Genomic DNA, 13,237 nt, shown 5'->3' on the forward strand with positions numbered 1-13,237 from the left:
GATATTCTTTATCAAAAACATTTTAATTTGGATATATTTTAAAAGTTACAAAATGGGTAATCTATAACATTATTATTCAGTTAACATTTAAAAGAAAAATAGCTAGTCAATAAGTGTCAGTACCTACACTTAGGCTGAAGTATAGTCCGTACAATTTTAACACAACTTCCTGTGATACAATCTGAAAATTTTTTTGAAATAATCCTAATAGAACTTAGCTGCACAAGTCCATGCTATTCCTTTTATTAGTAACTTCCTGGTTGACACAGCTAAATCAAAAATAAAGAGCTACAATATTTTTCTCTTAGTTAAAACCAGTGATAACTATATTTATAGACAAGGTTTTACCAATACTGGCTGTAGAGCCTTGAATAGAAATTCGTTTCGTCTGGGCCTTAATTTCCTCATTTTGAAAGGGAGAAGATCAGATGATTTCCAAAATTCCTGCAAGCTCCGAAAATCTGATACTGTGGCCGGGCGCGGTGGCTCAAGCCTGTAATCCCAGCTTTGGGAGGCCAAGACGGGCAGATCACGAGGTCAGGGGATCGAGACCATCCTGGCTAACACGGTGAAACCCCGTCTCTACTAAAAAAAAAATACAAAAAATTAGCCGGGCGAGGTGACGGGCGCCTGTAGTCCCAGCAACTCGGGAGGCTGAGGCAGGAGAATGGCGTAAACTCGGGAGGCGGAGCTTGCAGTGAGCTGAGATCCGGCCACAGCACTCCAGCCTGGGCGGCAGAGCGAGACTCCGTCTCAAAAAAAAAAAAAAAAAAAAAAAAAAAAAAAAAAATCTGATACTGTTTGTAGTCAGTGTTCTTGAGGTTCATCTCAGTACCCAATTTTTACAGTAAAGATTATTTTGCTTGGCTTTTACCAAAGTCAGCTATTTGTAATGGAATTCAGAGAATTAATATATAATTTTAATATATAGAAAATTTCCAAACTGACATCTTTTTCAAAGCATTTTTTTACCAGACAGTAAAATCGCAAACTATATGAACATAAATTGAACTTTCCTTCCTTTTCACAGTTTACTCATAGAAGTAATATTAAAAAATCAAAGTCAAAAGGAACAGTAGCAAGAAAAAGAAGAGATACAGAACCTGCATATTATGTAGGTTGAATTCACTGAATGAATAAGCCAATGAAGAGCTGAATAGATAGAAATAAGGAAAACGTGAGTCGGCTATTTACCTTGATGAGTAATGCAACCATGTTTTTCCCATCAGCTCCTGGGTTGGCAGGTTTGTTAAATTCCAAATCAAAATAAAGCTTGCACACAGCATTTTCAGGAATAACTTCATAGCAGTGTAAGAGATTTTTTCTAAATTGAATAATTCAAGATTGTTAAATTGATATCTTATACCTTTATTGATTGATTGATTGAGACTGAGTCAGCACTGTTGCCCAGGCTGGAGTGCAGTGGTGTGATCTTGGTTCACTGCAACCTCCTCCTCCTGGGTTCAAGCGATTCTCCTACCTCAGCCTCCTGAGTAGCTGGGACTACAGGCACATGCCACCACACTTGATTAATTTTTGCATTTTTAGTAGAAACAGGGTTTACGCCATGTTGGCCAGGCTGATCTTGAACTCCTGCTTCCGGTGATCCACCTGCCTCAGTCTCCCAAAGTGCTGGGATTACAGGTGTGAGCCACTATGCCCAGCCTCTATCTTATTCCTTTTAAATCGTGGCAGTTTATCTTACATTGCAAGTACTGTGTTAACTGTGCTTTCACTACATACAAGTATGAAATAAGAACATGATAAAGTGAACTGTTCACCATAGGTTTATGGCTCATTGTATCAAGGGTTTCCATCAAGCAAAATGCAACAATTATATCCTGTAACATTATTTAACTGGAAAATACAGTCAATCTTACAGTGCTATTTATTTACAGATGAGTTTGATATTGTGTAATACCTCTATATTTGTTTTTAGTGTCACCATGAAACAAATTTTCTTTGGAAAAAAAATGTTCTTTTCAGGATGCCATATTCTTCGGATTCCATTAATTTTCCATGAGAATTTTTAAATTCTGTATTTTCATTGGAAGATAATATTTTAAAAATTAGTTAAAAAATTCTGAATCACCTGACTTTGATAAGCTCTCAATGCTCATGTTTGCAGTTACATTCTCTCTGGCATTAAGAGGAATGACTTTGACATGGGTTACATGGGGAGAGATGCTGACTTAATTTGCAAATGATAATTTGGACTAAAGTTCAGATGGCATCCTATACAAATTAAGGACTTGTAGTAATTTGAAGAGGGAAAAGTTATATGAAAATTGTATCATCAGGTGGCACAGGTAGTGGAGGAACTCAACACACACATACATGTACACCCATACACATCCTGGAGCAGTCAGTACCATATTTACATTGCAAGATGAGACAGTTTCAGCAAAATATCTGTCACGTTATCTTAATGATCTTCATTCAACTCTAACTGGTGTTGCATGTATATAAACATAAATAAATCCAGTTTCATATTTGAAGCTACTTAGCAACATTCGAATAAAAGTATTCTAAATCAATATAGGGCATACGTAACAATTTACTCTCCTTTTCCATACATTACACAAGTCTGAGAAATACTTGAATACAGCTGGGCACGGTGGCTCACGCCTGAAATCCCAGCACTTTGGGAGGCCGAGGCGGGCAGATCATCTGAGGTCAGGAGTTCGAGACCAGCCTGACCAATATAAAGAAACCCCGTCTCTACTAAAAATACAAAAATTATCCAGGCCTGGTGGCAGGCACCTGTAATCCCAGCTACTTGGGAGGCTGAGACAGGAGAATCGCTTGAACTCAGGAGGCAGACGTTGCAGTGAGCCGAGATCATGCCATTGCACTCCAGCCTGGGCAACAAGAGTGAAACTCCATCTCAAAAAATATTTAAAAAATAAAAAGAAAGAAAGAAAGAAAAAAAGAGAAATACTTGAATAGATCACTCAGTTAAAATAAAGCTAATAAGCCAGGTGCAGCGGCTCACACCTGTAATCCCAACACTTTGGGAGGCCGAGGTGGGCGGATTACCTGAGGTGAGGAGTTAGAGACCAGCCTGGTCAACATGGTGAAACCCTATCTCTACTAAAAACATAAAAATGAGCTGGACATGGTGGCGGACGCCTCTAATCCCAGCAACTCAGGAGGCAGAGGCTGCAGTGAGCCAAGATCATGGCACTGCACTGCAGTATGGGCAACAAGAGTGAAATTCTGTCTTAAAAAAATAAAAAATAAAGCTAATAACAATTTAAAATACTAATAATAAAGTCAAGATAAAGCAGATATTTCTTTATTACTAGGTAAATAACATACATATTCCTTTGTGATTAATAGTATAATTTAATACCTGTTTGCAAAAGAGAGATTTCAAAACTCCCTTTGAGTACACACATATATTTGTGTACGTGCATGATTATTTTCTCCCAGCACCTGGTGAGATACTCAAGCACTGCTATGACAAGAAAACTCCAGATTTCAATTCTAAGAGTAAAGGAGCAACTAATAGTGTGGTCACAAACCGTGGAGGCCAATTCAGCCGAAACTAATTTCACCAAAATTCCTAGGCAAAGGAAATGGAACTCTAGCTTAATGTGTGGTTCTGCTGCATGCTACCTACCTGGATTTATAGTAAAACCAAAATTCAGCATAGGTTGTCACAAGGTAAATACGTTGTCCATCTCCTACTTTGTATTCCAAAGCAAATACGTGAACGTCCTAAATAAAATCAAAAAAGAATTCAGAAAAATTCACAAAATGCAAACCTAAACTCAACTGTGGCTATTGAATGTTCATAAAGAATTTTTCATTCAAGTTTTCAGAAACTGTAATTTGAACATTTGTATTATTAAATACAAGACAAATAGTCACTAGGTTTATGCCATTCAAAATCTAATTATACCTATTTTTTAATCATTCATATAAAAGGTGAAAACAATTACAATATGCAGACCGAAGAGAAAAAAGGAGAAACCACTCTTTAAAATATTACTCATTTGACTTCCTATGATAGTTTTATTTCTTATTTTATGAAATTAAACTTATTTTTTAATGATTTGGGCTAAAATTAATTAGTAAATTCCCTAGTACATATAAAAATGTATGTAGGAGACTTTTTTTTGTTGTTTTTTTGAAACAAGAGTCTTACTCTGTTGCCCAGGCTGGAGTACAGTGGCACAATCTTTTTTTTTTTTTTTTTTTTTTTGAGGCGGAGTCTGGCTCTGTTGCCCGGACTGGAGTGCAGTGGCCGGATCTCAGCTCACTGCAAGCTCCGCCTCCCGGGTTTACGCCATTCTCCTGCCTCAGCCTCCCAAGGAGCTGGGATTACAGGCGCCCACCACCACGCCTGATTAATTTTTTGTATTTTTAGTAGAGACAAGGTTTCACCATGCTGGCCAGGCTGGCCTCGAACTCCTGACCTCAAAGTGATCTGCCTGCCTTAGCCTCCTAAAGTGCTAGGATTATGGGCGTGAGCCACCACACCCAACCAGAACCATTTTTTTAAAGGTTAATTACTGTGATAGTGGTTTAAATATAATTGTTCATGCCTCCTGCCATAAAGTTTCTTCTAATAGAGGAATGCATCCACAAGTTCTTTTGTTTCCTCTCAGCTAAAGGTAGCTGGTGAGCATATTTTTCTTTTCATGAGTGAAAAATCACAGGACTCAGTTACTTAACCCTAACAAAAATCTTTTTCAAATAAATTTTACAGACTGGTGATTAGCAAGTCCAACAAGCATACCCCTATCTATATCTTTTTAAAATTCAAGTTCAGATGAATCTGTCAGTATTTTAATTGCTGCTGCTTGAATGAGGTTTACCCAAAATGACTAAGAAGGGTATTTCTTAAGCCATTCTCATGAGATTTGAGTAAGCATATCCTGACTAGAGAAAAGAGGTCCTTTTAAAACTTCCAGCACTTGGAGCTTTTAGAAAGCAACAGTGATCAGACTCACAGTACATTTCTGCGATCATATATGCATCTTATCTTTTCTTTCACATTTCTTTATATTCCCCATAGTGCCCAAGAAAAAAAGAATGTGAAATACACATCTGTTGCTTGATTTAGTGATTTTTATTTTTGAGCACCATGTTCTTTGAAAGGCTGACACTCCTTTCTCCCACTTGCTTAATGTGTTGAAATAAATATGGTTCCCCGCCCTCTAAGCATAAAGCTTCATTTCAATGTCATTACAATTTTTAAAATCTAATGGGCACTGGATGTGTCATTCTTTTTCATTACTAATATAAATTAAATGGTAAATGATTCACAGGGATATTTTTCCTAAATCACATGCCATTAAGATTCCCATTAAATTCTCTTGGTAGAATACATGGCCTGAAATGAAGACAAATAATAGATTTTTTTAAAAAAAACACTGAAATTATAATGAAGAAGAAGAAGAAAGAAGAGGAGGAAGTGGAAGAGGAGGACAAAGAAGAGAAGGAGGAGGAGGAAATTACTTCTTTACAGCTTTTAACAAAATTAAAAGCTTGAGCTTGTCGATGAAATAGTCTCCAAATGGAGGGTGGTTCCTCTGGCTTGGACAGTCTTGGTCTATACACTGAGGACAATGGTTTCCTCTCATAATGAGATGCTCGTTCTTCAATTTGCTTCAGTTTTTCTTCCCATTTTCTGTTCATTGGTTCAGAAGTACGGAGAGAATAAATCCTATCCCATGTAATATTTCTATCAATTACTACTAAAACAAACAACAAACAAAAAGGCCATTAATTTCTTTATTTAGAATATATTTTGTTTGATAAAGTTTCAAAACTCACTTCCTAACACTTATTTCCTTGTTTATTATTTGCATGAAGTTTTATCACAGACCGAGAGCAAGGATGGTTATCAGAAATTCTTAGATCCTGGTTCTTCCTCTAACAGTATTATGACCTTGCACAGGTTAATGAAGCTCCCTGAATCTTATTTAATCAACTGAAAAATAGGAATCAAAATTATCTTGAGTACTTTATATACTTTCCTTGAAGATAAAGGTAATAAGACATAAGCAAATGATCTCTAAATTACAAAGCCTCATGTAAATATATGTGTTTTTTGTATCATTATGGTTTTTACTATAACCATTTTATTGTATCACATGCTATGACCTTGTCCACCATTCTTGTGCTATTATTTCTCAGGGTAGAATTCATTTCTAGATACCAATGTACAGCTTTTAGTTCCCTTTTCCTTTGTTTCTGTCCATGCCTCCTCTTCTCTCTCAACACAACTTTTAGTTGGGAATATGAATGGGAATTATAATATTGGCTAGTTTTGGATGTCTATAGTAATGGATGATTTTGCTTTCTATATAATACTTCCATGTCAACCATACCAGAGTAAGGATGCCAGGCAATAATTTTCCAATTTGGGATTATAATTCATTTACAAAAGAAAAAGAATAGGTTTTTAGAAGAAGAGTGGGAAAACTTTCACTCTAGATTAAAAACAGCCAAATCAGCCACAAACCCCTTGCCACAAACTCCTTGCACCTAAACTCACTCTCATACTGACCCTCAGCTTGGCCATATGACTTGTTTTGGGCCAACATCACATTGACAAAAGTGAAGCAAGCAGAGGTTTAACGAGTGCCTTTGCAGCAGACTTGGTTATCCTAAAACCCTGCCCTGAGATTGCCATGCCATAACTCTAGCCTCATAGAGGATGAAAGTCCACGTGGAAAAGAACCAAGGAATTGCAGCCAACAGCCAGCATAAGCAGTCAGATACGTGAGTTGGGCCATTCCAGACATCCAGCCATCATCTGAATTCAATGCATTAGTAAGCCTGAGTCCCACAGAGACCTACCAAACTGCCCAGCCAACCCACAGAGCTATAAGAAAAAATAAATTTGGTTGTTTTGTCTTTTTTAAGCCAGTAAGTTTGGGGCTGGCTTTGACATAGAAACAGGTCATTAATAGAGTTCCTCTCTTCACTAATATCAACTTTGCCATAATTTACCTATGTGGAAAATAGATATATTAGGGCTTAAGTGAAATAATATGTACTAAATCATTTAACAGAACACGTTTGTGCTTATTGAGTTGATAAACATCGTCTTGAATTTTAGCAGAAAACTTGGCAGCAACACAAACTCATTGGCAAATGAGTATTTCCTGGAAGGAAAACCAGAATCTCCCTAAAAGATTAAGAGAGGGGGCCAGGCGCGGTGGCTCACACCTGTAATCCCAGCACTTTGGAGGCTGAGCCGGGTGGATCATCAGGTCAGGACTTCGAGACCAGCCTTGCCAACATGGTGAAACTCCATCTCTACTAAAAATACAAAAATCAGCTGGGCGTGGTGGTAGGCACCTGTAACCCCAGCTACTTGGGAGGCTGAGGCAAGAGAATAGTTTGAACCAGGAGCAGAGGTGCCAGAGAGCCGAGATCGCACCACTGCACTCTAGCCTGGGTGACAGGGCAAGAATCCATCTAAAAAAAAAAAAAGATTAAGAGAGGGTAGGCCGGGCGTGGTGGTTCATGCCCGTAATCCCAGCACTTTGGGAGGCAGAGGCGGGCGGATTACCTGAGGTCAGGAGTTCGAGACCAGCCTGACCAATATGGTGAAACCCCATCTCTACTAAAAATACAAAAATTAGCCAGGCGTGGTGGCGGGCTCCTGTAGTCCCAAATACTTGGGAGGCTGAAACAGGAAAATTGCTTGAACTCAGGAGGCAGAGATTGCAGTGAGCTGAAATTATGACACTGCACTCTAGCCTGGGCAACACAGCAAGACTCCATCTCAAAAGAAAAAAAAAGGGCAGGGGTAGAACATCATGACCTTGTTAGAAAAAAACAAAGGCATATTATCCACAGATTTCAAATCTGACATCAATCATAACAGACCTAGAAAGATTATTCTCTCAGAGTTCTACCTAATTCACATAAAAATTATAAACTAGGAAACAAATATAATTCTAAAGGTACTAACATAAATTTCATAACAGGTATGCTTAGGAAAAATATCAATTCAACTGGATTGAGGAGCTGAAGCAATTTTTTTAAAAACTGCTTTGGCCGGGTGTGGTGGCACGCCTGTAATCCCAGCACTTTGGGAGGCCAAGACAGGCAGATCACAAGGTCAAGAGATCGAGACCATCCTGGCTAACACGTAAAACCCTGTCTCTAATAAAAATACAAAAAAAATTAGCTGGGCATGGTGGCGGATGCCTGTAGTCCCAGCTACTCAGAAAGCTGAGGCAGGGGAATGGCGTGAACTCAGGAGGCGGAGCTTGCAGTGAGCCGAGATAGTGCCACTGCACTCCAGCCTGGGTGACAGAGCGAGACTCTGTCTCAAAAAAAAAAAAAAAAAAACTGCTTTAACTTGTCAATACAAAGTGATATTGCTCCTTATTGCTAGATTCTGAGTATTCAGTTACTTTGATCTGCTTCACATACAGCTAAAAATCTGCCACCCTTAGATAAACCTAATTGAGAAACTGACTTTCTATTATGAAATTTAACTTTTAACAAAGTCCATTGATTATTAGTGAAGAAAATAAATACAGAATGTAATCACATCTGAATTTAGCTAGTAGCTAACCGATAACTGACTACAAATGACTATGTGGATGTTCATACTTAGTGACACTGAAATTTTATCATGAAAAATTGTTTGATTTTGTAAAAATCTTGGTGGGACTACAGCAGGATGAGCGGCAGACAAAACTCCTCAGACACCGAGTTAAGGAAGGAAGGGGTTTATTCGGCCGGGGACATCGGCAAGACTTCTGTCTTAAGAGCCGAGCTTCCCAAGTGAGCAATTTCTGTCCCTTTTAAGGGCTCACAACTCTAAGGGGGTGTGTGTGAGAGGGTCGTGATTGATTGAGCAAGCAGGGGGTACGTGACTGGGGGCTGCATGCACCAGTAATTAGATCAGAACAAAACAAGATAGGGATTTTCGCAGTGCTTTTCTATGCAATGTCTGTAATCTATAGATAACAGAACCAATTAGGTCGGGGGTTGATCTTTAACTACCAGGCCCAGGGTGCGGCGCCGGGCTGTCTGCCTGTGGATTTCATTTCTGCCTTTTAGTTTTTACTTCTTCTTTCTTAGGAGGCAGAAATTGGGCATAAGACAACATGAGGGGTGGTCTCCTCCTTTAGGACCATGGGAGTATGTCATACATGAACATCATGAAGTCACAATGAAAAAACAGCTTAAGACTCACTGAACTGGGGAAACGATGAGCGTCAACAGAAGAAGAAAGAGAAGTTCAGTACATATCATGCCCCCTTCATGTCTGCACAGTTTGAAAATTTTAACAGCTGGGGTGAGCATCAGAAGACAACTGGGGCTTGGTCTAGTCCAGCAGGAGGGTTGAATTACAAAGAGCCAAGGAAATGGAGAACAGGAAGGCATCTGGCATTCTGGTTTGGGACTATCACATTCCTCATCCCTCCCCTCTGGGGGAATTTGTCACCATATTAGAAATGCTTTTAATTCCTGGTGGTGAGAGTGTTGTCTTTCTTTTACATAATTGTGTATCAAAGCTCCTTTCCACTCCGGGACTCTAACTATTTTTGGTAATAGTTTCCAAGTTCCAAAGGAAAACATGTATTGTATTTTAAAAGACTGGGCTCTGCCAGGGCGGGTGCGGTGGCTCACGCCTGTAATCCCAGCACTTTGGGAGGCTCAGGCGGGAGGATCACAAGGTCAGGAGTTCGAGACCAGCCTGGCCAACATGGTGAAACCCCATCTCTACTAAAAAAAAATAATAAAATAAAATAAAAGATTGGGCTCAGAGAGTTTCCATTATTTACTTCTTAGCATTGCACAGAATGTTTGTTTAACCATGTTTGATTATTTAAGCATGGTTGATACCGATCTTTCAACCGAAGATGGCTGAGCTAGAAAAAAGGCTATGTTAGTCCTTTTCGAGTAACTACAGTGGGAGACGAGGCAGCGGGGATGGAAAGGGAGAGATGACGCAGACCTAAGTAGCCCCAGCTCCCCTGTGTTTATGTCCAGACTTGCCCAGCTATGACACTTGATGGCATGGATCCCAGGAGCAGCTGAAGGAGGGGACACATGCTTCATATTTACTGGTTTCTGGGGGGACCTGAAGCCAGCCTGGTCATGGTTCTTCCTAACCTAGTTCTCTCAGCTTCCTTCTTTATCTTTCTCCCTCCCTCCCTCCCTCTCTTCCTTCCCTTCCCTTTTTTCCTTCCTTCCTTCCTCCCTCCCTTTTTTCTTTTCTTTTTTTCTCATCACTGGTCAATTCCTATTCCCCAACTCCAACTTCTCCCTCTACCCTGAGATTAGATTCATCAGTATTTTGTGTTTTCTGTCAATGCTCTAGTTCTACAATTTGGTAATATCCTGGTATTTGACAATATTTTCTTAATATAATCCCTTTTCTAGCCTCTTGGAATGCATTTGCACTATTTCTCCCACTGCTAAAGTATTTATTATAAAGTATGTGATCAAAAAGCACTTACAAAAATATTATTATATAAGTTCACTTTCTGGATGAATAACACCTTAAGAAATTAAGTATAAGTGACTGGATTTTCTTTTTTTCTCCTGCTTCAGTCACTTTGCCATTCTACGCTTCAGCAAAAGTAACTCATATTTAAATTTCCCCAAATCCTCTTGTAAGGAGCAAGAAAACACACAGTGATATGTTGTGCTTTTTTTTTTTTTTTCCCAATTCCTCCTTTCTATCCTCCCCACAGGATCTCCCATCCAAACAGCGTAACTCTGCCAGACCAATCACCCTTAAAACCATTTTCATCACTTTTCACAGGGATAATGATTCATAGCAACATTCAGCTCACACAGGTAAACTAACGTCATGAAGTCTAAACTCCCCTCCACAATCCGGCCCTAAATCATTTACCTATTTCATTTCTTACTCTTCCACCACCTCACCAAATGAATTGATAATGACCTCTCCTTTCTCCTCAGCCACTCCAGAAACCTCCCCCAACCCAGTACACATTTCTCTTACCTGGAATGCCCCACGTTGCCCTTCCCGAATTCTTCCCTTCCAGGCCCAGATCAAGTTCTGTCACCTCTGGGATACCCCTGTAAAGAGAAAATTACTGGCTTCAGTCAGAAGCCACTGCCTCCAGCCTACTGTTTTGCTACAATTAAAATGTTTGGGCACAGTGGCTCACGCCTGTAATCCCAGCACTTTGGGAGGCCGAGGTGGGTGGATCACCTGAGGTCAGGAGTTCAAGATCAGCCTGGCCAACATGGTGAAACCCCATTTCTACTAAAAATACAAAAATTAGCTGGGCCTAGTGGTAGGCACCTGTAATCCCCAGCTACTTGGGAGGCTAAGGCAGGAAAATCATGTGAACCTGGGAGGCAAAGGTTGTAGTGAGCCAAGACTGCACCACTGCACTCCAGCCTGGGCAACAAGGGTGAAACTCTGTTTCAAAAATACAAGTTCATAGACTAAGTAAATTAGTATGATTTACAGGAATCCAGAAAACTGCTGCTGATGCTTGCTCATTTTGGCAAGAAAGCTTAGCACAGGAAGGTGTTTGGGTATCACAGTGGGATAAGGACTAGTTCAACCACACTAGTCCCCTCTTTGCAAATTACTGCTCTGCAGAGCCACTGTTAGGGTTGGGAGTGGGTCCTATTTCTCACTTATTGAGGCAGAAAAAGGACTGTCAAACATTGTGTTCACTCAATTCGGGAGGGTTAAGAAAGGCCTAAGTCTATTTGTGGGATCTGAGTTTAACTCCTGTGACTCTTTTTTCAGCAAGAGCAAACTACTTAACACTTTTTTTTTGAGATGGAGTCTTGCTCCATCACCCAGGCTAGAGTGCAGTGGCACAATCTTGACTCACTGCAACCTCTGCCTCCCGGGTTCAAGCGATTCTCCTGCCTCAGCCTCCCAAGCAACTGGGATTACAGGCGCCCGCCACTGCACCCGGCTAAATTTTATTTTTTTTTATTTTTATTTTTTGTATTTTTACTACAGACGGGGTTTCATCATCTTGGCCAGGCTGGTCTCAAACTCCTGACCCCATGATCCACCTGCCTCGGCTTCCCAAAGTCCTGGGATTACAGGCATGAGCCACCTCGCCCGGCCTTAACCTCTTTAAATTGTAATTCCTACCCCGAGGGATTGTTGAAAGGATGAAACAAACAAATGTATTATGAAAATGTAAAAGCACGCAATGAACTCTCAGCAAGTGGTAACGATACATAAAACTAAGTATATTTCTGTGCAGAATATAGTCCCTGTAGTCGAATAGGCGCAAGTGTTAGAAATAGGCTCTGCCATGGGGTCCCTGACGTGACTTCTGAATGTCAAGAACCTTTTGAAATCTGATGCAGAATGTCGTGCTCACGTGTTGGAGAATTCTTCGCGAAATCGATTCACACAGTTTGCTTCAGGGTCTAAAATGAGTTCATGACCCAAAATAGGAAGGGGATCAGCAGGGCAGTGTATAGCACACCCTTGACTTAACTATTAACAACTCCATCTCAGGAAAAGACCCCATTTTATATTTCATAGGGCATTTGCCAACAAGGATACTATACTTTAATAAACAAACAAAAAACTAGTCCGCATCCAACCAGGTAAGGACACAAACAAGCACCCTCTTCCACTGTCAGTTCTCACCCAGGACTCTGCCTTCGGCAGCTCCAAACAGTCTTCATCGACGCTGTCTTTGCAGAAGGACTTCTCCGGCCCAAACCAGGCTTCTTTTTCTCTTCTTCACTCCCTCTGGATTGGTTGTTCATCTCTTTGTCCTCTCTCTTTTTTTCCCCATGATGTTAAATGCTACTTTGTTTGCTGTGGGATGCTTAACTTGTAACATTTATATACGGATTAAGTACACTACTGGGTACGGTTTGCAGTACTGACTGATGCGCGGAGGGGCTTGAGCCTGTGTGTCCAGCATGCGTGGACCTGCTTATTACTGGCCTGGGACCCTGGTGACAGGAGGTTAAGGCTTTTGATTTAGGGAGAGGGACCTGGGGGTAACCCAAGGAAAGGCCTCAGGAAATTACCGGTGGGCGTCCCGGCCCGCTCCTCTTCTTCTCAGAGCTCACACTGGGCAGCAGGCCTGGCCTTGTCTCCCTTCTAGGTACCCGTTGGTCCTGGCGCGGTTTCCAAGTCTTCCTCAACTTACCTCCAGAATCCCGCGCTGGGAGCGGAAGCCCGCGGACTCTCGGGAAGACCTAGCTTTCAAATCCGGGGCGGGGGAGCCGGGCCGGGCCTCGGGGGCGGGGCCTCGGGGGCGGGACCCAAGCGCGAGGA

General features: G+C 40.8%; 1 protein-coding gene across 1 annotated transcript in view; it reads right to left on the reverse strand.

Annotated features, from left to right (window-relative positions):
* The window catches only part of PRIMPOL (primase and DNA directed polymerase), a 48,416-nt gene extending 35,227 nt beyond the window's left edge, over nt 1-13,189 (reverse strand). The window contains exons 1-5 of the mRNA XM_023220962.1: nt 12,596-13,189; nt 10,961-11,037; nt 5,470-5,708; nt 3,626-3,723; nt 1,195-1,324 (exon numbers count right to left, since the gene is read on the reverse strand). Coding sequence (XP_023076730.1) covers nt 1,195-1,324; nt 3,626-3,723; nt 5,470-5,708; nt 10,961-11,037; nt 12,596-12,717 — 666 coding nt within the window. The 5' untranslated portion in view covers nt 12,718-13,189. The remainder of the gene's footprint in view (nt 1-1,194; nt 1,325-3,625; nt 3,724-5,469; nt 5,709-10,960; nt 11,038-12,595) is intronic.
* Between the last annotated feature and the right edge of the window lie 48 nt (nt 13,190-13,237).

This window comes from Piliocolobus tephrosceles, chromosome 3, assembly GCF_002776525.5.
Source record: "Piliocolobus tephrosceles isolate RC106 chromosome 3, ASM277652v3, whole genome shotgun sequence".
In the NCBI taxonomy this organism is placed as follows: domain Eukaryota; kingdom Metazoa; phylum Chordata; class Mammalia; order Primates; family Cercopithecidae; genus Piliocolobus; species Piliocolobus tephrosceles.